The following is a 24,341-nucleotide window of genomic DNA, read 5'->3' as shown; positions in this document are numbered from 1 at the left end:
TCTGTATTGGATATGCCATAGTGAAGTGCCATTTGTGTTAATATGTCTATGTGATAAGCAAATTGGTATCTGTGCAGAGGAAAACTCTTAAGAATACAGTCCTCTTGTATACCTGTCAATCAGTCTCTCAAACGTTCTGAGTAAGAAAGATGAGAGACTTATAGCTTGATAATCTTTAGCTACCAGGGCGTAACAAAGGCGCTCTGGCTTTGGAATCTATGCCAGAGGCAGAAAGCCGAAGGGTAGCAGTCTCTGAAAATGTTACATAGCCCATTATCAGCGCTGTAATCCCAAATTTCTCATAGGGTATACTCTAAGTTAGGGCATGATAGATCCCGGATGCCAGACCACCCTGGCGTTTAAAATTAGTGGGTTACAGCTAGTTATAACAAACTTTTCTCAATTTAGCATAAATTAGGTATATAGAAGACATTTTACGATGGCAAAGAAAAAATCCATATTTTAATGCACTACTCTAGTTTGAAAATCTTTATTTGCTTAAACAGTTGTGTTCTACTGGACCCACCGAGCGAGTTGGCCGTGCGGTTAGAGGCGCGCATCTGTGAGCTTGCAGTCAGGAGATAGTGGGTTCGATTCCCCAATGTCGGCAGCCCTGAATATGGTTTTCCGTGGTTTCCCTATTTGCACACCAAGAAAATGCTGAGGCTGCACCTTCATTAAGGCCACGACCGCTTCCTTTCCACTGCTAGCCCTTCCTATTCCACCGTCACCATAAGACTTATCTGTGTTGGTGCGACGTAAAGCAGCTTGTAAAAAAAGTACTGAACCTACTTCCATACATAAAACAATGTCCACGTATTTATAAAAAATAATCCAAGGTGCCTCTTTTGAATTGCGATTACACTTTCCTCTAGAAAATACTCTTGAATTTGTATATTTTGTAGTTCGTTCGTTTTGCAGGGAACGCCAGGTTTATATCGGTCAATTGGTGAGGCATTTGAATGTATGAAGATAAGTCTGGAGACGTAAGCAACGAACAATGATGACCTTAAATAAGTGATGGTTGATGATGTTGTTCATCAAGCTGAACCTTCGATGTTCACGATTACGAGCGTAGTTGGAGAGTTAAAACTCACTGATAGAATGGCGAAATTAAAAAGAAAATATGCTAAAGTAGAAGGTATACGCAAGAAATAAAGAAGGCATATTCTAATGAGTGGAGTTAAGCAGAGGACATACGGCGTATACCCGCGTTCGACTACAGCCCTGCATATTATTGATGAAATTTCATCGATTCCTTGTTACTGAAAATCATACACTATTAAATCTGGCCCGACACTTTTATACGGTTAAAATTAATTAATTGTCCGTCTTATTTTAGTTTGATTTACCGACTCTTACACAACGACGCCAGCCCTCCCTGTCTGACGTATTAACTTCATTGATGGAACATTTTGCTCCCTATTTAATATGTTCTCTGTCTCCTGATACTAGTTCTTCTATGAACCTCGTTTGGCTTTCTTCATGGCAATATTGTAACTGGTAAGAGCATCCTGCAGGTGACCCAGTCATCAGTCCTTTTACCGTTCTTTTATGTTTCGTGCGTTTTTACCGTTCGTGGGAAAATAGCGGAGATATTCACTGTTATGATATGTTTCACGAGCTTGCAAATATCTCTTTGTTTTATCTAAAACATGTTCATGACAAACGCCATATTGTATAGCAGTTACCCACGGCTTCGTTCGCGTGGATTTCGTACTTTGTTAAAGTAATCGTTCCTCGGTACTGTACTAAAACATTATCTGAAAATCCACACAATTTAAAAACTCAGCGAAAAATTGAGTTTCATTTACCCTAGAAATTCTTTGTAAACCACGTTTTGTGGTATTTCCGTTTGGGGCTAAGGTGACCATGCGACATAGAACTGTACATGTGAGAAACAGTCAAGTCGAAAAAATAACCGTTACTTTATTTTTAAAAGAGATTCCAAATACCTATTTCCACGTCTGTAACATCTTCAGTTTTTGAGATATATCCTCATAAAAAATATTTCAACTCGTTTTTTCACTTCTTTTCACCCCCATTAAGTGCCTTTTCCGAAAACAAAAATTTACATGTTCCTGTATTTTTAAAGGACATTCAAAATATCAAGTTTCACGTCTGTAACATGTTACGTTTTTTACATATACTGTAGATATACCTGTACTCATTTTAAAAATTCATCCGTTTTTCAATTCTTTTCACCCCCTTAAATGGATTTTCCGAAATCAAAAACACGTGTTTCTTTATTAGTGCAGGAGATTCCAATACCAGTTTTCACGTCTGTAACATATTCCGTTCTTGAGATATAAATATCCTTATAAAAATAATTCAACTGCTTCTTCACTTCTTTCCACCCCTCTCCGCCCTTAAGTGGACTTTCCGAAAACAATAAAACAATGTTTAAAAGAGATTCAAAGTACCAACTTTCACGTCTCTAACATCTTCAGAATCTGAGATATAAGTATCCTCATAAACAGAATTCAACTCCTTCTTTACTTATTTTCAGCCCCCCCCCCTCCTCCCTCAGTTAAGTCGATTTTCCATAAAACGCGTTTCTTTATTTTTTAGAGGAGATTCCAAATTCCAGTTTTCACGTCTATAACATCTTTAGTTTTTGAGGTATCCGTACCCCCATACAAATAATTCAACTATTTTTTCAATTCATACACCCCCGTTATGTGGATTTTCCAAAAACAAAATAATTTATGTTTCTTTACTTTGGAAGAAGTTTCCAAATACAAATGTTCATGTGCGTAACATCTTCGGTTTCTAAGATATAAGTATTCTCATAAAAATATTTCAACTCCTTTTTTCACCCCTCATCTCCCGTTAAGGTGATTTCCCCCCAAAATAATGCGTGTTTCTTTATGTTTAAAGGAGATTCCAAATACCAGTTTTCACGCCTGTAACTTTAAATTTTTGAGACATAAGTATCCACACAAAATAATTCAAATTCTAACTTCCTTTCACCCGTAAGTAAATTTTCCAAGAACAAATATGTGTTTCTTTATTTATAAATGAGCTTCCAAATACCAACTATCATGACTGTAACATCTTCAGTTTTTGAGATACACTTTATGTACCGGTAACCTCATAAACATAATTAAACTCTCCCCCCACCCAAGTTGATTCCCCTCCCCCAAATGTGTGTTTCTTTATTTTAACAGAGTTTCCAAGTACCAATTTTCACGCCTGTAACATATTAAGTTTTTTTGCTAATGGCTCGACGTCGCACCGATATAGATAGTTCTTATGGCGACGGTGGAATAGGAAAGGGCTAAGAGTGGGAAGGAAGCGGCCGTGGCCTTAATTAGGTACAGCCCCAGCATTTGTCTGGTGTGAAAATGGGAAACCACGGAAAACCATCTTCAGGGCTGCCGACAGTGGGATTCGAACCCACTATCTTCCGGATGCAAGCTCACAGCCACGCGCCTCTAACCGCACGACCAACTCGCCCGGTCATATTAAGTTTATGAGATGTTCTTTAGATATTCTCATTTTAAAAATTCGCCCCAGTTTTCAGTTACCCCTTAAGTGGATTTTCCGAAAATAAATTATCTGGGTTTCTTTGCTTTTACAGGAGATTCCAAATACCGATTTTTACGTCTATAACAATTTACGTTTCTGAGATACACTGTAGATATAGTCTTTTTAAAAAATTCGCCCCCTTCGTCACTCTTGTTCACTCCCCCCATTAATTGGAATTACCAAAAAAAAAAAAAAAATTCTTTATTTTTGAAGGAGATTCCAAATACAAATTTTCATGTCTGTAACATCTTAAGTTTTTGAGATATAAGTATCCTCATAAAATGTATTCAATCCCTTTTTCACCTTTTTTTCACCCTTACAAGGGGATTTTCCGAAAACAAAAAATACGTATTTATTTATTTAAAGGGGATTCTAAATACTAATTTTTACGCCTGTAAACGTTTAATTTTTTGAGATACTGATATGCTCATTTAAAAAGTTCAGACCCCCTCTTCACCCCCTTAGCGACGGAATATCCAAAAATCCACCCTTAGTAGCACCTACACTCTAATAAAAATGTATCCCGAAAAATTTCATTTCTTTATGTTCAGTAGTTTTGGCTCGGCCATGATGAATCAGTCAGTCAGGGCATGTTATTTTATATAAGCTTATATAAATAACTAGCAGTTACCTGCGGTTTCGCTCGCGTGGATTTCGTAATTTGTTAAAAGTAATCGTTCCTCGGTACTGTACTAAGACATCATCTGAAAAACCCTAAAGTATAAAAACTTACCGAAAAATTGAATTTACCCCAGAGACTCTTTGTAAACCACGTTTGTGGTATTGCTTTTTGGGGCTGAGATGACCATGCGACATAAAACTGTATCACGTGAGAAAAGGTCTTCTCTTAAGTCGAGAGGAAAAAAGCGTTTCTTTATTTTTAAATGAGATTCCAAATACCTGTTTCCACGTCTGTAACACCTTCAGTGTTTGAGATATAAGTATCCCCATATAAAGAATTCAACTCTTTTATCAGTCCTTAGCCCACCCCCAACCCCACTCCACCTAAGTGGATTTTCCGAAAACAAAAAAGTGTTTATTTTTAAAGGATATTCCAAATATCAATTTTCATGTCTGGAACATATTTCGTTTTTGAGATATATATAACATCATACAAAGAATTCAACTATTTTTTCAATTCTTTCACCCCCCACCCCCACGTTAATGATTTCCCCCAATATGCGTGTTTATTTATTTTTAAAGGAGACTCCAAATACCAATTTCACGTCTGTAACATCTTCAGTTTTTTAGGTATCACTATCCTAATAAAAAGAATTCAACAACTTTTTCAGTCCTTCCCCCCACCCCAAGTGGATTTTTCGAAAATAAATCATCCACGATTCTTTACTTTTACAGGAGATTCCAAATACCAGTTTTCACGTTTGTAACAATTTACATTTCTGAGATATACTGTACATATAGTCTTTCTTAAACTCGCCCTCTTTGTCACTGCTGTTCACCCCCATTAATTGGATTTTCCAAAAAAAAATACCGTGTTTCTTTATTTTTAAAGGAGATTCCAAGTGTTAATGTTCATGTCTGTAACATATGCAGTCTTTGAATTATAACTATCCTCATAAAATGTATTCAACCAGGCGAGTTGGCCGTGCGGTTAGGAGCGCGCAGCTGTGAGCTTGCATCCGGGAGATAGTGGGTTCGAATCCCACTGTCGGCAGCCCTGAAGATGGTTTTCAGTGGTTTCCAATTTTCACACCAGGCAAATGCTGGGGCTGTACGTTAAATAAGGCTACGGCCGCTTCCTTCCCATTCCTAGGCCTTTCCTATCCCATCGTCGTCATGAGACCTATCTGTGTCGGTGCGACGTAAAGCAAAACAGCAACAAAAAAAGGTATTCGACCCCTTATTAATCTTTTTTCATCCCCCTTAAGGGGATTTTCCGAAAAAAATACGTTTCTTTATTTTTAAAGGAGATCCTAAATACCAATTTTTACATCTGTAAACGTTCAAGTTTTTGGGATAGAGATATGCTCATTTGAACAATTCACTCCCCCTTTCCTCCCCTTAGTGGCAGAATATTAAAAAAACCCTTAGTGAGCACCTACACTCTAATATAAATGAATCCTCACAATTTCATTTCTTTCTGTTCAGTAGTTTTGGCTCGGCGGTGATGAATAAGTCGGTCAGTCAGTCAGTCAGTCAGTCAGTCAGTCAGTCAGTCAGAACATGTTATTTTATTTATCGTAGATTTATTTTCTGCCTCATATATTATATCGTATGAGTTCAGACAACGGCGGTATCTACTAATTTAGATTTTTACTGCCAACTCCTTCAATGACGAGCACCGCCGCATGGAAAATATTGTTCAGTCTTCATGGTAACGAAATAACCGGCGATGGTGGTAATTATTGTCGTGATTGTTTTTGATAAGGTGGGAAGCAGTGTAGCACCAGCCCTATTCTTTAGAAAGGTGACGAATATGATTGCTGAAATGGACGGAAGAACATGAAGGAACAATCACTCGAAGAATGAGGGGGTAAAAGTAAATTCGAACGGGGCTGTGTCGGGATCACAGCTACAAGGTTGGACGTGGAATAGACTACTTACCGCATGATGGCTAAAATACCCAGTCAGTATGGGTTAGAGATTTTATTAGTGACATTTTATTTCGTAATTCTAAACAATTATTCACATCTTCAATGCAAAAAGTTCAAAATCATTTTCCAACACTGGGACAGTAGATATGCTCTGCTGGGGCTCCAGTATCACGGAACTCGCGTCAGAATGCTCGGTCGCCGTAACTTTGAGACACTTCCGATAAGGTTTTGGACTCTTCGGAATTCTGAAAAGCCATTCTGTTCTCCCGCATACGTCTTCGAAACGTTTGAAGATATTTATTGTCGATATGTAGCGACGCTTTACGAAATAAATAACATTTCACACAACAATGTTCTTAAAATGAATGTTTGAATTAGTTTTGCTGTGCCCACTGAGACGAATCAAATAAAACCTTACACACCTTGTTAGCACAACGGAGTTAAGACCAACACTAATTTGTAGCCACGTGTCACGGCGCTTTTAGTACTTCAAGATAGCTGTGCTATGGCATCACCAATGACGTCAAACTGAGGTCAAGATCTTACTGCTAATCAGAGGTGCTCACACAGTGTATTTCGTCCTGCGGGCACATAGCATTGTAACCGGGCGGGCAGGCAAAGAGCGTGTGTTATTTGCCTCAGTGACCTTGTGTGTAGGATTCCAGCAAGATATAGCAGATATCTTGGATTCTGGAGGTCAAGTGGACTGTATCGCGATTGACCTGTCTAAAGCATTTGATAGGGTGGATCATGGGAGACTACTGGCAAAAATGAGTGCAATTGGACTAGACAAAAGAGTGACCGAATGGGTTGCTATATTTCTAGAAAATAGATCTCAGAGAATTAGAGTAGGTGAAGCTTTATCTGACCCTGTAATAATTAAGAGGGGAATTCCTCAGGGCAGTATTATCGGACCTTTATGTTTTCTTATATATATAAATGATATATGTAAAGGAGTGGAATCGGAGGTAAGGCTTTTTGCGGATGATGTTATTCTCTATAGAGTGATACATAAGTTACAAGATTGTGAGCAACTGCAACGTGACCTCGAAAATGTTATGAGATGGACAGCAGGCAATGGTATGTTGATAAATGGGGTTAAAAGTCAGGTTGTGAGTTTCACAAATAGGAAAAGTCCTCTCAGTTTTAATTACTGCGTTGATGGGGTGAAAGTTCCTTTTGGGGATCATTGTAGGTATCTGGGTGTTAATATACGGAAAGATCTTCATTGGGGTAATCACATAAATGGGATTGTAAATAAAGGGTACAGATCTCTGCACATAGTTATGAGGGTGTTTAGGGGTTGTAGTAAGGATGTAAAGGAGAGGGCATATAAGTCTCTGGTAAGACCCCAACTAGAGTATGGTTCCAGTGTATGGGACCCTCACCAGGATTACCTGATTCAAGAACTGGAAAAAATCCAAAGAAAAGCAGCTCGATTTGTTCTGGGTGACTTCCGACAAAAGAGTAGCGTTACAAAAATGTTGCAAAGTTTGGGTTGGGAAGAACTGAGAGAAAGAAGAAGAGCTGCTCGACTAAGTGGTATGTTCCGAGCTGTCAGCGGAGAGATGGCGTGGAATGACATTAGTAGACGAATAAGTTTGAGTGGCGTTTATAAAAGTAGGAAAGATCACAATATGAGGATAAAGTTGGAATTCAAGAGGACAAACTGGGGCAAATATTCATTTATAGTAAGGGGAGTTAGGGATTGGAATAACTTACCAAGGGAGACGTTCAATAAATTTCCAATTTCTTTGAAATCATTTCGGAAAAGGCTAGGAAAGCAACAGATAGGGAATCTGCCACCTGGGCGACTGCCCTGAATGCAGATCAGTATTCATTCATTCATTCATTCATTCATTCATTCATTCATTCATTCATTCATTCATTCATTCATTCATTCATCATAGGCCGTGATGGCAATGCCAGGCGAAGGCCTGCTAGTCAGATTCTATCATTGCGGCAATACCGCAGTTCGAAATAGTGGCAGAAACTAACGAAAAAGGAAGGGCCTTGTCGAATATCACTGCAGGGAGCCAGTAGGAAGAACATGGTTTTTTTCTTGCTAACAGTGGACCGTGAAAATTCTTTTCTGTGAGGGCAGTCTGTTATATCGAAAAGGTATAATGCAGAACACCACCACAAAGCGTAAAATGCTCATTCGCATTATACTGTTGTGGGGGACATTAGAATAAAAGAAGCCTCCGTGGCTCAGGCGGAAGCACGCCGGCCTTTCACCGCTGGGTTCCGTGCTCCAAAACGAGGTCACTCCACGTGAGATTTGTGACTGGACAAAGTGGAGGCGGGACAGGTTTTTCTCCGGGTACTCCGGTTTTCCCTGTCGTATTTCATTCCAGCAACACTTCAATATCATTTCATTTCATCTGTCATTAATTATTACCCCAGAGGACTGCGACAGGCTTCGGCAGCCGACACAATTCCTATCCTCGCCGCTAGATGGGGGCTTCATACATTCCATTCCTGACCCGGTCGAATGACTGGAAACAGGCTGTGGATTTTCATTAGAATAAAAATGGTTGAAGATAGATTTTAAATACTATTTTCAGAAACTCAACGAACAGGAAAAGTCACAGAACACTTAGTATACTGGAAAGAAATACAGAAATGGCTGTGGAAGTAAGGAGAAATTGACGGAACTTACTAGGAAACTGAATCTAGCAAAGAAGTCAGGTAAGGATAACATGACGGCAAGCATAATTAGCAGTCATACAAATTTTAGTGAGAATTGGAAAGGTAAGTATAGGTACTTTACGGCAAAAACAGGTTCCAAGGAGGACATTCCAGGAATCATTAATGAACAAGGGGAGTGTGTATGTGAGGATCTTCTTCAGTCAGCAGTATGTAAAGATTGTTGGTTACAAGGGTAATGCCCAGATAGAGGAGGTGACTAATGCTAAAGAAGTATTAACATTTTCATAAGATAACAGTGGCATTAACAATAACGTACAAAATATGAAAACTAGAAAAGCGGCTGGAATTGATAATACAGTATTTCTGGGGATATACTAAAGACAATGGGTTGGGATGTAGTACCATATCTGAAGTACCTATTTGATTATTGTTTGCATGAAGGGGAGAGTTGCTATAGTCGCCCCTGTGTATAAAGGAAAGGGTGATAGACATCAAGTTGATAATTACAGGCCAGTCAGTTTGACATGCGTTGCATGTAAGCTTTGGGAAGGCATTATTTCTGATTATATTAGTCATGTTTGTGAAATTAATAACTGGTTCGACAGAAGACAGTTCGGGTTTAGGAAAGGTTATACCACTGAAGTTCAAGTTGTAGGATTCCAGCAAGATATAGCAGATATCTTGGATTCAGGAGGTCAAATGTTCTGTATTGCGATTGACCTGTCTAAAGCATTTGATACGGTGGATCATGGGAGACTACTGGCAAAAATTAGTGCAATTGGACTAGACAAAATAGTGACTGAATAGGTGGCTATATTTCTAGAAAATAGATCTCAGAGAATTAGAGCAGGCGAAGCTTTATCTGACCCTGTAATAATTAAGAGGGGAATTCCTCGAGGCCTGATAATTATATATTAGAATAATTTTCATACAATTTTAATATTATAATTGTTAATATAAGGAACTAATTTCAGTTGTTTAAATTTTAAGGCGTAATAATATTCGAAACTTATCAAATGATTTAAATGTGAAATCCCCCTGCCACGCCTTTTTCACGAATTCTTCAGTTACAGAACTATAAAAGGCTGTGATCATCACAAGGCTACATAAAACTGCTAAATTAATTTTCTCACTGAAAACACCACGCACCTCACATACCAACCGGCAAGGACGCATTGAAGACAGCACTGCAAGACTGGGAAAAGAGAAAGAAAGATTTATAGATTTCTGGATGGATATTAATGGTGTCTAGTGTCAGTTCACTGCATGCAGAGAGGGTCGTAGCTTTTAGAAGCATAAAACTGCTGGTTACCCTACATCTATGTCTTCTCCCTTGTCATGACTTGTTCCTAAGACAGCAAGGTGTCTCAGGCTTTCAGGGGCACTTTGGTTAAGTGCATGCGGTCCATATACTAACTTGCAGTCTAACTTGCCTGACTTATACAGGTTCTCATATAAACCCAGACCGAGCGCACGATGTTTGTACTCTGCGCTACAACAGCTGCCTCAGCCCAACTTACGTCGCGCGCGGCCGCCCTGCTTTAAGCGTGTACCGGTATACAATCTTACGAAATGAAATATTACCTTATAAAAATGCTGGAAGCGTCATTCTTCATAATGAGGGACTTCATAAACACGATTAGGATTTTCTGCACACCGATGCTTGTTTACACGACCATTAAGATGGAACCAGGCCTCATTCGAAAAGAACACAAGCTGTTGTTCGAATAAACGACCATTCAGTGATGCAAGATACAACTCACAATATCTCACTCTTGTGGTTGGATCGGCAGGTTTTGAACAATGGGCCCGTGTAAACCTGTACAGTTTGATGTGTAACGACTTTGTAGCTCTGTGTGAAGAAGAAACCGAAACTCCTACTTGTGCTAATTTTGTAAGTGATGGTGATGATGATGCTTGTTGTTTAAAGTGGCCTAACATCGAAGGTCATCGGCCCAATTTTGTGAGTGATTTATTCCGTGACCGTTCAAGATTTGCACCAATGTCATCTACAAAACATAGGTTTAAAACTGTTCGTGAGCGCGCATGTTTTTTTTTTTATTGAGCACTGAGCCAGTTGTTCCAAATGTATTTGCAATTACGTGAATTTGTGACCATGAAGGAAATTGCTGAACAGATGCATCGCGTACGCATCGACAGTGTTGCCAACTTATATTTTCAAGGTCCGCTAAATACTACTAAAATCCGCTAAAATTCCACCAAAAATCCGATCTCAAATAATAATAATAATAATAATAATAATAATAATAATAATAATAATAATAATAATAATAATAATGAAATGGCGTATGGCTTTTAGTGCCGGGAGTGTTCCAGGACATGTCCGGTTCATCAGGGGCAGGTTTTTGATTTGACCCCGCAGGTGACCTGCGCGTCGTGATGAAGATGAATTGATGATGAAGACGACACATACACCCAGTCCCCGTGTCAGCGAAATTAACCAATGATGGTTAAAATTCCTGACCATGCCGGGAATTGAACCCGGGACCCCTGTAGCCAAAGGCCAGCACCCTAACCATTTAGCCATGGAGCCGGAATTTATAACATAATAAAAGTAAATGTCTGCACTCATCTGATCTGTGAGTTTCACTGGGATTAACCCCTGCCTGCGAACCGGCGAGCTAAAACTTGTTGGCGTTTTAGTGCTGGGTGCGAACTAGGCGAATCCCCTACCTCAAGGGCCACACCAAGGCCAACTAGATCTAGTGCGGCCTTGGCCACACACAAAGAACAGGCCCGTTCAAACGGTCTTCCGTCATAGCATAAATATAAATGCTACTCTCTTACAGTTTCATTATCTGTCGTCATTCGTCAACTGAGAGATAAGTACCCTTTCCCCACGCATTACAAATTTATGATACCATAATCTCATAACATCAAATCCAAATAACGTGTTTTCCTCATGTGACTGCTAGCTCCTGACAAGAAATACGGAATAGCTCGGAGACAGACTGGAGTCAAAATTTTTAAAAAACGTAAAATAGATAAAACGCTACATTCCGCTATAATAAATCTAGAATTCCGCCAAAAAATCCGCTGTCCGCTAAATGATATATTTCTCCGCCGACAGTCTTCTAATTCCGCCAAATTTAGCGGAAGATCCGCTAAGTTGGCAACACTGCGCATCGAGCCGACTCGTCGCCATTGTTAAAAATATGTGATTGCCTGCAATATCTAAAGCCCCTGTGACTTATCAACTACAACATTAAACTGACTGACTATTATTTAATGAGGTGTGTCCTGTAACTCATATCTGTCTGATGGCATTACAACTAAAATTACACAAAATAACCCGTCAACAACAGGTAGACAACAGCTAATCTAATGGCATAAATAGCAAACAGCATCCAGGCATGGACCATTCGCGGCAACATTATCCATCACTCAGAGCATGGTTGTATTGGCTTAGCAGTCAGATTGATTCTTTCAATGTTATATTCCTAGTGTTACTTATGATAAAATGCCATGCGAATCTGTGAGAAAGTACTTTTAGCGATCTACTGTAGTAGTTGCTAGTAGGTTTTTCAGAGTTGGCAACTATACGAAATTTCCAAATATATTCATGGCGATAAGAAAGAAAGGAAGAGCCTCCGTGGCTCAGACGGCAGCGCGCCAGCCTCTCACCGCTGGGTTCCGTGGTTCAAATCCCGGTCACTCCATGTGAGATTTGTGCTGGACAAAGCGGAGGCGGACAGGTTTTCCTCCGGGTACTCCGGTTTTCCCTGTCATATATCATTCCAGCAACACTCTCCAATAGCCTATCATTTCATTTCATCTGTCATTCATTAATCATTGCCCCAGAGGAGTGCGACAGGCTTCGGCAGCCGGCACATTTCCTATCCTCGCCGCTAGTTGGGGGCTTCATTCATTCCATTCCTGATACGGTTGAATGACTGGAAACAGGCTGTAGATTTTCAAGAAAGAAAGGACCAGGGATGAGTAGCAAGTGATCGTGGCCTTAATTAAGGTACAGCTTCATCATTTGCTTGGTGTTAAAATAGGAAACCACGGAAAATCTTCAGGGCCGCCGACGGTGGAGTTCAAGCCCACCATCTCCCGAATGCAAGCTTCCCGATAAGTATCGCATAACCAACTCCCTCGATAATATAATAATAATAATAATAATAATAATCCCAAAAGTTCCTCTTCTCTATAGCCATTGGATTTATGAGATAACATCTTGGATACAGAATAATAAGGGTTTTATTAGAAATGCTGCATTTCGCCACATCTTAACTTGGCAAAAGAGGATGGACTGATAAAAGTCCTTATCTTAAATGACTGTAGGCCTACTTATTTATAGGCAGCTGAAGCGTTTTTCTAACAGTACCTCAGGATTAGGCAGAGCAATGTGTATTGCACTATTAGCTGCTTGTTTACTACTTCTTGCACCAGTACTTAATGGTAAGCTCATTATTAATGCTCATTATTACTCATTTGAAGAATGGGAACTACAGGACAATTCAATCCCAGAGTCCAGTATAAGGTATATATATATTAGCAAGATACCCGTGCTTCGCTACGGTATTATACTGAAATTTATAATTGAATTCTTATTGTTTTATATATAATCCGTCGAAATTCGCGATCTGACTCGTTTTCTGAGAGAATCCGCCAAAATTCGCGATCTGACTCGTTTTCTAATAACTTAGATTACGGCAAGTTTCCTCCCATTTTTCAATCTTTCCAGCAATCGATTTCGTACTTCGCGGGCAAGGTCCAGATATTCCACCCGGTCAGTTGGGTCACTAAATTTTTGCCATCTTTTCCTATAAGCATTTTTAGTGCAAAATAAAGTGAATTATTTTTATGGGGATACTGATATCTCAAAACTGAAGGTAATAAACGTGAACATTGGTGTTTGGAATCTCCTTTAAACATAAAGAAACACGCCTTCTTTTAATTTTTTTTTGGGGGGGGGGAGAGAGTTAAATAAACTTAACGGTGGTGGGGTGTAAAAGGAGGTGAGACCAATTGATTTTACTATTCATAATGTACTTATAAGGAGCCTCCGTTGCTCAGGCGGTAGCGCGTCGGCCTCTCACAGCTGGGTTCCGTGGTTCAAATCCCGGTCACTCTACGTGACATTTGTGCTGGACAAAACGGAGGCAGGACAGGTTTTCTCCAGATACTCCGGTTTTCCCTGTCATCATTCATTCCAGCAACACTGTCCAATATCATTTCATTTCATTTGTCATTCATTAATCATTGCCCCAGAGGAGTGCGACAGGCTTCGGCAGCCGGCACAATTCCTATTGTCGCCGCTAGATGGGGCTTTATTCATTCCATTCCTAACCCGATCAATTGACTGGAAACAGGCTGTAGATTTTCGATGTACTTATTCTGATCATAAACCGATCATTTTTAATCTTTCCTGGGTTCGTTTTCAGGAGCCATTTTTTCCTTCGGAGAACGTTCTTAGATTACAGTAGATTCTCCTGGCATATAAATAAAAATTTAAACACATTTGCAATAAACTATAGGAATGAGATTGACCATCCAATTGTTCACCTCTATAATAAGGTCAATAATGCACGGAAGTATTTCATTCGTATCGCTAGAAATCCCGCACACTTGCCTACGCGCGACAATGGTGCTGGTCACATTGTAAACAATGACAATGGCAGCAGATGTAATTTACCGCCAAGTAGCGGTCTTGCATCTTGCTATGGGGTCCAGAACATCTATAATAATAATAATAATAATAATAATAATAATGATAATAATAATAATAATAATAATAATAATAATAATAATAATAATAATAATAATAATAATAATAATAATAATAATAATAATAATAACAATAATAATAATAACAATAATAATAATAATAATAATAATTTTCTGGACCGTCGTCAAATGTGCGGACCGCGCTGGAAGCGTTTCCAGGACGGGTAATGACTAAGAATGCAGTTCGGCCGCGGGTTCAGTACCGCCAAAGCACCCAAGACGACACCACGCCGGATCTTCTGAAGGATTTGATCCATATTAAAAATGCTTATAGGAAAAGATGGCAAAGATTTAGTGACCCAACTGACCGGGTGGAATATCTGGACCTTGCCCGCGAAGTACGAAATCGATAAAAATGGGAGGAAACTTGCCGTAATCTAAGTTATTAGAAAACGAGTCAGATCGCGAATTTTGGCGGATTCTCTCAGAAAACGAGTCAGATCGCGAATTTCGACAGATTATATATAAAACAATAAGAATTCAATTATAAATTTCAGTATAATACCGTGGCGAAGCACGGGTATCTTGCTAGTCTATAAAATAACTTGTCCTGACTGACTGACTGACTGACTGACTGACTGACTGATTCATCATCGCCGAGACAAATGGGGATATATTCATATTAAAATGTAGGTGCTCGCTAAGAGAGGATTTTTGGATATTCCGTCGCTAGGGGGGTGAAATTTCAAAATGTGCATATCTATATCTCAAAACTTTAAAAGTTTACAGATGTAAAAATTGGTATTTAGAATCTTCTTTAAAAATAAGGAAACACGTATTTCTTTTGTTTTCAGAAAATCCCAATAGGAGGGATGAAAAAAGGTTAAAAAGGGGTTGAATGCCTTTAATCAGGATACCGGTACTTATATCTCAGAAAATGGAGATATTACAGACTTGAAAATTGGTACTTTTGATCTCTTTTAAAAATAAATAAACGCGTTTTTTTGTTTTTGGAAAATCCAATTAATGGGAGGATGAAAAGGGGGGTTAATTTTTAAAATGAGTGCATCTATATCTCAAAACTTTTAAAGTTTCAGATGTAAAAATTGGTATTTAGAATCTTCATTAAAAATAAAGAAACACTATTTTTTTGTTTTCGGAAATCTCAACAGGAGGGGTGAAAAGAGGTGAAAAAGTGGTTGAATGCCTTTAATGAGGATTCTTATATCCCAGAAACTGAAGATATTACAGACCTGACAATTGGTGTTTGGGATCTCCTTTAAAAATAAAGAAACACGTATATTTTTTTTTTTGGAAAATCCAATTAATGGTGGGGGTGAAAAGGGGGTGAATTTTTAAAATGAGTGTATCTATATCTCAAAACTTTTAAAGTTTATAGATGTAAAAATTGGCATTTAGAATCTCCTTTAAAAATAAAGAAACAAGTATTTTTTGTTTCCAGAAAATCCCATTAGGAAGGGTGGAAAAGGGTAAAAAAGGGGTTGAATGCCTTTAATGAGGCTACTTATATTTCAGAACCTGAAGATATTACAGACCTGAAAATTGGTATTTGGGATCTACTTTAAAAATAAAGAAACTAGTATTTTTTCGTTTTTGGAAAATCCAAATAATGGGGGTGAAAAGGGAGGTAATTTTTTAAAATGAGTGTATCTACATCTTAAAACTTTAAAAGTTTACAGATGTAAAAATTGGTATTTAGAATCTCCTTTAAAAATAAAGGAACACGTATTTTTTTGTTTTCTGTAAATCCAAATAGGAGGGGTGTAAAAGGGTGAATAATGGGTTGAATGCCTTTAATGAGGATACATATACCTCAGAAACTGAAGATATTACAGAACTGAAAATTTGTATATGGGATCTTCTTTAAAAATAAAGAAGCACGTATTTTTTGTTTTTGGAAAATCCAATTAATGGCGGTTAAACAGGAGTGACAAATTGGGGTGAATTTTTTGAAAGACTATATCTATAGAATATCTGAGAAACGTAAAATGTTACAGACGTAAAAGTGGTATTTGGAATCTCCTGTAAATGTAAAGAAACATAGGTCATTTGTTTTTGGAAACTCCACTTAAGGGGAACTAAAAAGGGGTGAAATTTTTAAATGAGACTTTCTACATTATATCTAAAAAACTTAACATGTTACAGAAGCGAAAAATGGTATTTTTTATCTCTATAAAAATAAAGAAACGTGTATTTTTAGTTTTCGGAAATACCACTTGGGTGGAGGGGGGGGGGAGTAAAAGTGACTGAAAATGGTGTTGAATTATTTTCATTAGGCTACAGATATCTCAAAAATGAAGTTGTTACAGACGTGAAATTTGATAATTGGAATCTGCTTTAAAAGCAAAGAAACACGTATTCTCGGAAAATCCAATGAAGGGAGGGGAGGGGGGTGTTGAAAAAATTGAAAAATTAATTGACTTAATTGTATGAGAATACATACATGTTATAAAAAATAAAGTTGTTACAGACGTGAAAATTGGTATTTGGATCTCCTTTAATAACAATGATAAACGCGTATTTGGGGGGAACCATCTTGGGGGGCGGGAGTTAAAAGGAGTTGAATTCCTTTCATAAGGACACATACATCAAAAACTGACCAAGTTAAGAGTCGTGATAATTGGTATTTAGAAGATCCTTTACTATTAAAGAAATAAGTATTTTTTGCCAGAAAATTCACTTAGGGGCGGGGGGGGGGGGGGGGCGGGAGTGTGAAAGGAAGTGATAAAAGTGAATTATTTTTATGGGACTTGTATCTCAAAACTGAAAGTAATAGACGTGAACATTGGTGTTTGGAATCTCTTTTAAACATAAAGAAATACGCCTTCTTTTAATTTGGGGGGTAAATAAACTTAACGGCAGTGGGGTGCTAAGGAGGTGAGACCAATTGATTTTACTGATCATAATGTACTTATAAGGAGCCCCCGTTGCTCAGGCGGCAGCGCGCCGGCCTCTCACAGCTGGGTTCCGTGGTTCAAATCCCGGTCACTCCATGTGACATTCGTGCTGGACAAAACGGAGGCGGGATAGGTTTTTCTCCGGATACTCCGGTTTTCCCTGTCATTATTCATTCCAGCAACACTGTCCAATATTTCATTTTATTTGTCATGAATCGATCATTGCCCCAGACGAGTGCTTCGGCAGCCGTCACAATTCCTATTGTCGTCGCTAGATGGGGCTTTATTCATTCCATTCCTGACCCTGTCGAATGACTGGAAACAGGCTGTAGATTTTCGATGTACTTATTCTGATCATAAACCGATCATTTTTAATCTTTCCTGGGTTCGTTTTCAACAGCCATATTTTCCTTCGGAGAACGTTCTTAGATTACAGTAGATTCTCCTGGCATGTAAATAAAAATTTAAAGACATTTGAAATAAACGATAGGAATGAGATTGCCCGTCAAAGTGTTCACCTCTATAATAGGTCAATAATGCACGGAAGTATGTCATTCGTATCGCCAGAAATCCCGCACACTTGCCTACGCGCGACAATGGTGCTGGTCACATTGTCAACAATGACAATGGCAGCAGATGTAATTTACCGCCAAGTAGCGGTCTTGCATCTTGCTGTGGGGTCCAGAACATCTAATAATAATAATAATAATAATAATAATAATAATAATAATAATAATAATAATAATAATAATAATAATAATAATAATAATAATAATAATAATAATGTGCTGGACCGTCGTCAAATTTGCGGACCGCGCTGGAAACGGGTCCTGGACGGGTAATGACTAAGAATGCAGTCCGGCCGCGGAATGATGGTAAATATTTAGGGCCCCAGCTGACGGGGTGGAATACCTGGACCTAGCCCGGGAAGTACGAAATCGATTGCTGGAAAGAAAGATTGAAAAATGGGACGAAACTTGCCGTAATCTATAAGAAAACGAGTCAGATCGCGAATTTCGGCGGATTATATATCTAAAACAATAAGCATTCAATTATAAATTTCAGTATAATACCGTAGCGAAGCACGGGTATCTTGCTAGTATGAAAATAAAGTTGGAATTCAAGTGGACAAACTGGGGCAAATATTCATTTATAGGAAGGGGAGTTAGGGATTGGAATAACTTACCAAGGGAGATGTTCAATAAATTTCCAATTTTTTGAAATCACTTCAGAAAATGCCAGGAAAACAACAGATAAGGAATCTGCCACCTGGGCGACTGCCTTTAATGCAGATCAGTATTGATTGATTGATTGATTGATTGATTGATTGATTGATTGATTGATTGATTGATTGATAATTAGCGTTATTAACGTCGCATTCGAAATGTTGGCTGAGGAAGAAAAGCAGTATACTTAGGCTACTTCCAGCAAGATAACGCCACTGTCCATACAGCTCATCAGTCAATGCATGCATTCGAGAGATAGTGGGTTCGAACCCCACTGTCGGCAGCCCCGAAGATAATTTTCCGTGGTTCAGGCAAATGGTGGGGCTATACCTTAATGAAGGCAATGGATGCTTCCTTCCCATTCCCAGCCCTTTCCTATCCCATCGTCGCCATAGAACCTATCTGTTTCAGTGCGACACAAAGCAAATTGTACAACAAATAAAAAGGTCAATGCCTGCATTAAAACAGATGTTCGATGAGATTAATTAGTCGTGGACTATGGCTCCTCGTTTCTCAAATTTAAGTGTGTGTGATTTTTATTTGTGGGGAACTTTAAAAGCGAAAGTTTACAAGAACGGTCCTTGTATTCTGGAAGCCCTGGAGAGTGAAATCAGATGACTGATACGTGAAATTTCAGAGGCGGAGTTACAGCGACTATTTCGAGGTCTTTTCACGCCGATTCAACGTTTGTATTGAGAACGATATCAGGTTGTGATGACAATGTGTTAGTGCGCCGTTAAAAATAAATAAAGGTCTTTGACAAGGAACCACTGCTATTGAGGTCGGTTGGTTCACGGGTCGTGTGAATTAATTTAACTAGGATTTAATTTGTCCGGCTCCATGAATAAATGGTTTGTTTGATTGGACTTTGGTCCAAGGGGTCCCTGCACGGGTTCCATTTCCGGCCTGGTTGGGGATTTTAACTGTCGTTGGTTAATTCCAATGGTTCAAGGGCTGAGGGTGTGTACTGTTTTCGGAATTAGAATTTGTCATAAGTAGGGCCTCATCCTCACAGGCGTGAAGGATTACGCCCTACCTATAATGAAAAGCCTAGTAGTTGGAAGGAGGCGACCGTGGCGTTAATTAAGGTACAGCCTTAACATTTTCCTGGTGTGAAAATGGGAAACCGTGGAAAACCATCTTCAGGGCTACCGACATTGGCGTTCGAACCCACTCTCTCCTGAATGCAAGCTGATAAGATTATTATTATTATTATTATTATTATTATTATTATTATTATTATTATTATTAGTAGTAGTAGTAGTAGTTATATCAGCAGTAGTAATAGTATTCAATATAGGCTATTCCTAAAAATTGACATTGCAAAACTTCAAAGGTTAAAATGAATATTAACTTAATTAAAATCTTTAATTAATATGTTACCTGTCATTGCGGGACTTGGCATTGCATCTCACGAACAAGACACCCACGATACTGTAGCAAATCTTAGCGATCTCTCTGAATGAGTATCGGTGATTCGCGTTCTCATTGTGCACTTCACATGTTTCATCCTGGAAAATACTTCTTCACTTATGTTTATGCTTCTGAATAGCGATGGGCCCATTACTATCCTAATATTATTCCTTCAGAAAATACAATTCAAATTCAAATACAAAGGAATTGTTAAATTTATTCCTTAGATCTCAGGTATGTTAAAAATTAACGCACTTTCTTAGCAGTTCCTCGGAGACGTCTATTTTAATGAAGAAAAAGGAAGGAATGTTATTGAATATTACAGCATTTTCCTTGACGTTTTGAAATGCAGCGTTGAATTCCCTTCATTTCTGGGCAGTGGCGGCTCTAGGATAAATATTTTGGGTGGGCCCATGCCTGCTCATTTTCGCCCAAAGTCAAAATCAGCGTAACATTCAAGAACATTACTGCTTTCACGTTATCAGAATATTTGAAAGCGCTGTTCTTTTTGTTTCTAAACAATTACCTATTTTTAAACCAAAAGTATATATATATTTGCTAGTTGCTTTACGTCGCAGCGACACAGATAGGTCTTACGGCGACGATGGGACATGAAAGGGCTAGAAGTGGGAAGGAAGCGGCCGTGGCCTTAATTAAGGTACAGCCCCAGCATTTGCCTGGTGTGAAAATGGGAAACCACGGAAAACTATTTTCAGGGCTGCCGACAGTGGGGTTCGAACCTACTATCTCCCGAATACTGGATACTGGCCGCACTTAAAGCGACTGCAGCTATCGAGCTCGGTCAAAAGTAGTATAATTATGATGGATTATAAACACGTGAAATACATTTTTAATAAATAATAGTAATGTTATTGGCTTTACGTCCCCCTAACTACTTTTACGGTTTTCGGAGACGCTGAGGTACCGGAATTTAGTACCGCAAGAGTTATTTTACGTACCAGTAAATCTACCGACACGAGGCTGACGTATATGAGCACCTTCAAATACCACCGGACTGAGCCAGGATCCGACCTACCATTCTGTAGTCAGAAGGCTAGCGTCTCAACCGCCTGAGCCACTCAGCCCGGCATTGCATTTACTACATGCATGCTTGTGCAATATTTGTGAATTGAATCCAGCGTGCTTTCTTTGAGGTGAACTTATCAATGATGGCATTTGGTTCACACATGTAGTAGTAGCTTTTCGTTTTCTCAGTTGAAATCACTGCTAGGTTACTAAGGCGTTCTCCGCTCATAATTGTTCTGAGGTATATTTTGATGCTTCGTTGTCACTTTGGTGTGGCAGTAATCACAGGAAGAACTAACTCTGTCATTATCAATCTCTTGTTTCCTTGTTATTAATTTTTTTTAAACCTTGAAGTTGTATTGTCACAATCCTTATGCATAATTTGGCAAGAGAGTACTGACTATTTATATGAGTAATGATTACATAATCTAGCGGTCCGGCTTTTGACCGAATGGTTAGCGTATTTGTGTATTGGGTTTCGGTTCAGAGGGCCCTTGGTTCGACACCCTATCCGATCGAGGTGAATTGTGTATGGTTAATTCCTCTGGCTAGGGGATCGGGTGTTCATGTTCTTAATATACTTTTCTTCATCTTCATACAACACATCACATTACTAACCACCACAGAAGCACTCTAAAGAGTTGGCGAAAGGATGGGCAAATCAATGTCAAGTGTCCACTCCGGTAACTTGGGAAAAAATACCAAGGATAGGAATAAGATTAAATTATCAAACGAAGCTGCAAAGAAGAATTAGGGATAGAAATAATTTACTATGGGAGATATTTTTGATAAATTTCCACCTTGTTTGAAATCATTTAAGAAACGACTAGATAAACAACTGAAAGGTGCGAAATTTCTCAATTTATTCGCTGTCATAAGAACTTATTGCCTTGGTTTCGAAGTGGTTGACAATTTGAAATGTTCAGCACCCAATGAAAGGAAAGTACACCCGAAATGAGGATGTCAACCCATTTAACGGTCCTGATAATGCTAGGCTTTCCTTTCTGGAAATTCTTAAAACTTACGTTGACTTATGATAAAGGAGCACCTCACACAATAATGGTAAACTTAGTACTGAAACCTTCAGACACAAAAGAGATAACAGGTCTTTCCCCATTGAGGAACATGAATGCAAAAACTCTATTGACTCTAACTATTGGTGTCTTTAACCTACATGGACGAGCTTCCATTGGATGTAGTATGCTTGATATCAGATAACCACAACATGAAGAGGAAGATGCTGGTACTGTAAAACGATGCATTTCAAACCCAGCTAATTCCTCCAACTCACTATATCTTCTGTATAACAGTGTACATTTATCAATTAAGTTATTATTTCAGAGAATTACAGTTTTACCACTATTATTGGCAAGACAGCTCACAACATTTTCCAGCTTGCTCCATATGTCACACAGATAGGTTATGTTACACTCCAAGACCCAGGCAAACTTACTCGCAGGCAAGAAAAGATTCTTGTAAAATACACTTGCATCTAAATCACTCGACACTTTGAAACGTATAAACTCTGAAAGTACATCACCATATCAATAATAATAATAATAATAATAATAATAATAATAATAATAATAATAATAATAATAATAATAATAATAATAATAATAATAATAACAATAATAATAATAATAATAATAATAATAATAATAATAATAATAATAATAATAATAATAATAATTTCGTGTGGCTATTTCTAGCCGGGTGCAGCCCTTGTAAGGCAGACCCTCCGATGAGGGTGGGCACCATATCAATTATCATCTATCTAAATGCATTTTTCTCGAGAAACACGAACAGGTTCACCATTTAGAATTAGAAAAAACAAGTCTTCCCTAACCTCAGACTTACTATCAAAGTAGTGTAAGCACACTACTGTTTTGTCAACGACTTTAAAATAGTCACGATGTATAGCATATTCCTAATCCACTTATTTATTAATGTTTTATTCATTAGATAACTTAAGAATAGTTTTATGAGAGGCATTGCCGTAGTTCGACTTAAACACTATTCACAGCACGATCAAAAGAAACACATTCTTACATTACTGCGCGCAGCTGTGAGCTCGCATCCGGGAGATAGTGGGTTCGAACACCACTGTCGGCAGCCCTGAAGATGGTTTTCCGTGGTTTCCTATTTTTACACCAGACAAATCCCGGTCTAGAAAGCCAAGAATAACCGCCGAGAGGATTCGTCGTGCTGACCATACGACACCTCGTAATCTGCAGGCCTTCGGGCTGAGCAGCGGTCGCTTGTTAGGCCAAGGCCCTTCAAGGGCTGTAGTGCCATGGGGTTTGGTTTGGTTTGGTTTTACACCAGACAAATGCTGGGGCTGTACCTTAATTAAGACCACGGCCGCTTCCTTCCTATTCCTAGGCCTTTCCTGTTCCATCGTCGCCATAAGACCTATCTGTGTCGGTGCGACGTAAAGCAAAAAGAAAAAAAAAAACATTACTGCGTATAATCACAGAACCTAAGTGTCCGCTGATTCACATAAATACACTCGCACACTTATATTCTACAAAGAAAGGTACGGTACCGTAAACTTTCATAAAATGGCACCGACTGCATATGGAAATAAGGAACAAGGGCGTACCCAGCGAGGGGTTGTGGGGGGAGGCAACTACCCAACCCCCTAGGAGGCAAAACAACAACAACAACAACAACAACAACAACAACAACAACAACAATAATAATAACAACAACAACAACAACAATAATAATAATAATAATAATAATAATAATAATAATAATAATAATAATAATAATAATAAATCCGCCAAAATGAATATCTAACCAAGTAACCTATCGTAGAGCTTGCTGGATTCTGTTAAAAAAACGATAGCTTAAATTAAACGAACGATGAAGACAATACCTGAAGGGAATTTCACTTTCTTACTTTTTAATGTTCAACTCTCCTCCGTGGCTCAGGCGGCAGCGCACCGGCCTCTCACCGCTGGGTTCCGTGGTTCAAATCCCGGTTACTCCATGTGAGATTTGTGCTGGACAAAGCGGAGTCGGGACTGGTTTTTCTCCGGGTATTTCGGTTTTCCCTGTCATAATTCATTCCAGCAACACTCTTCATTATCATTTCATCTGTCATTCATTAATCATTGCCTCAGAGGAGTACGACAGGCTTCGGCAACCGGCACAATTCCTATCCACGCCGCTAGATGGGAGCTTCATTCATTCCATTCCTGACCTGGTCGAATGACTGGAAACAGGCTGTGGATTTTCATTCAATATTCAACTCTATTGAACTGTAGAATCCAAATAGATTTTTTGATTTATATAAATTACGAATACCATGTACATAT

The 24,341-nt window shown here is 38.7% G+C and overlaps 1 protein-coding gene across 4 annotated transcripts in view; it reads left to right on the top strand.

Annotated features, from left to right (window-relative positions):
- Positions 1–13,078: 13,078 nt before the first annotated feature.
- LOC136864544 (trypsin eta) overlaps positions 13,079–24,341 on the top strand; it is a 243,539-nt gene continuing 232,276 nt past the window's right edge. For all 4 annotated transcript variants that reach the window (XM_067141682.2, XM_067141672.2, XM_067141690.2 and 1 more), the window contains exon 1: positions 13,079–13,163. In XM_067141682.2, the coding sequence (XP_066997783.2) occupies positions 13,109–13,163 (55 nt within the window). In that variant the 5' untranslated portion in view covers positions 13,079–13,108. The remainder of the gene's footprint in view (positions 13,164–24,341) is intronic.

The sequence above is a fragment of the Anabrus simplex genome, chromosome 1 (genome assembly GCF_040414725.1).
Source record: "Anabrus simplex isolate iqAnaSimp1 chromosome 1, ASM4041472v1, whole genome shotgun sequence".
Taxonomy (NCBI): Eukaryota; Metazoa; Arthropoda; class Insecta; order Orthoptera; family Tettigoniidae; genus Anabrus; species Anabrus simplex.
The sequence above is the reverse complement of the archived record's forward strand: the minus strand, read 5'-3'. Positions and strand labels throughout refer to the sequence as shown.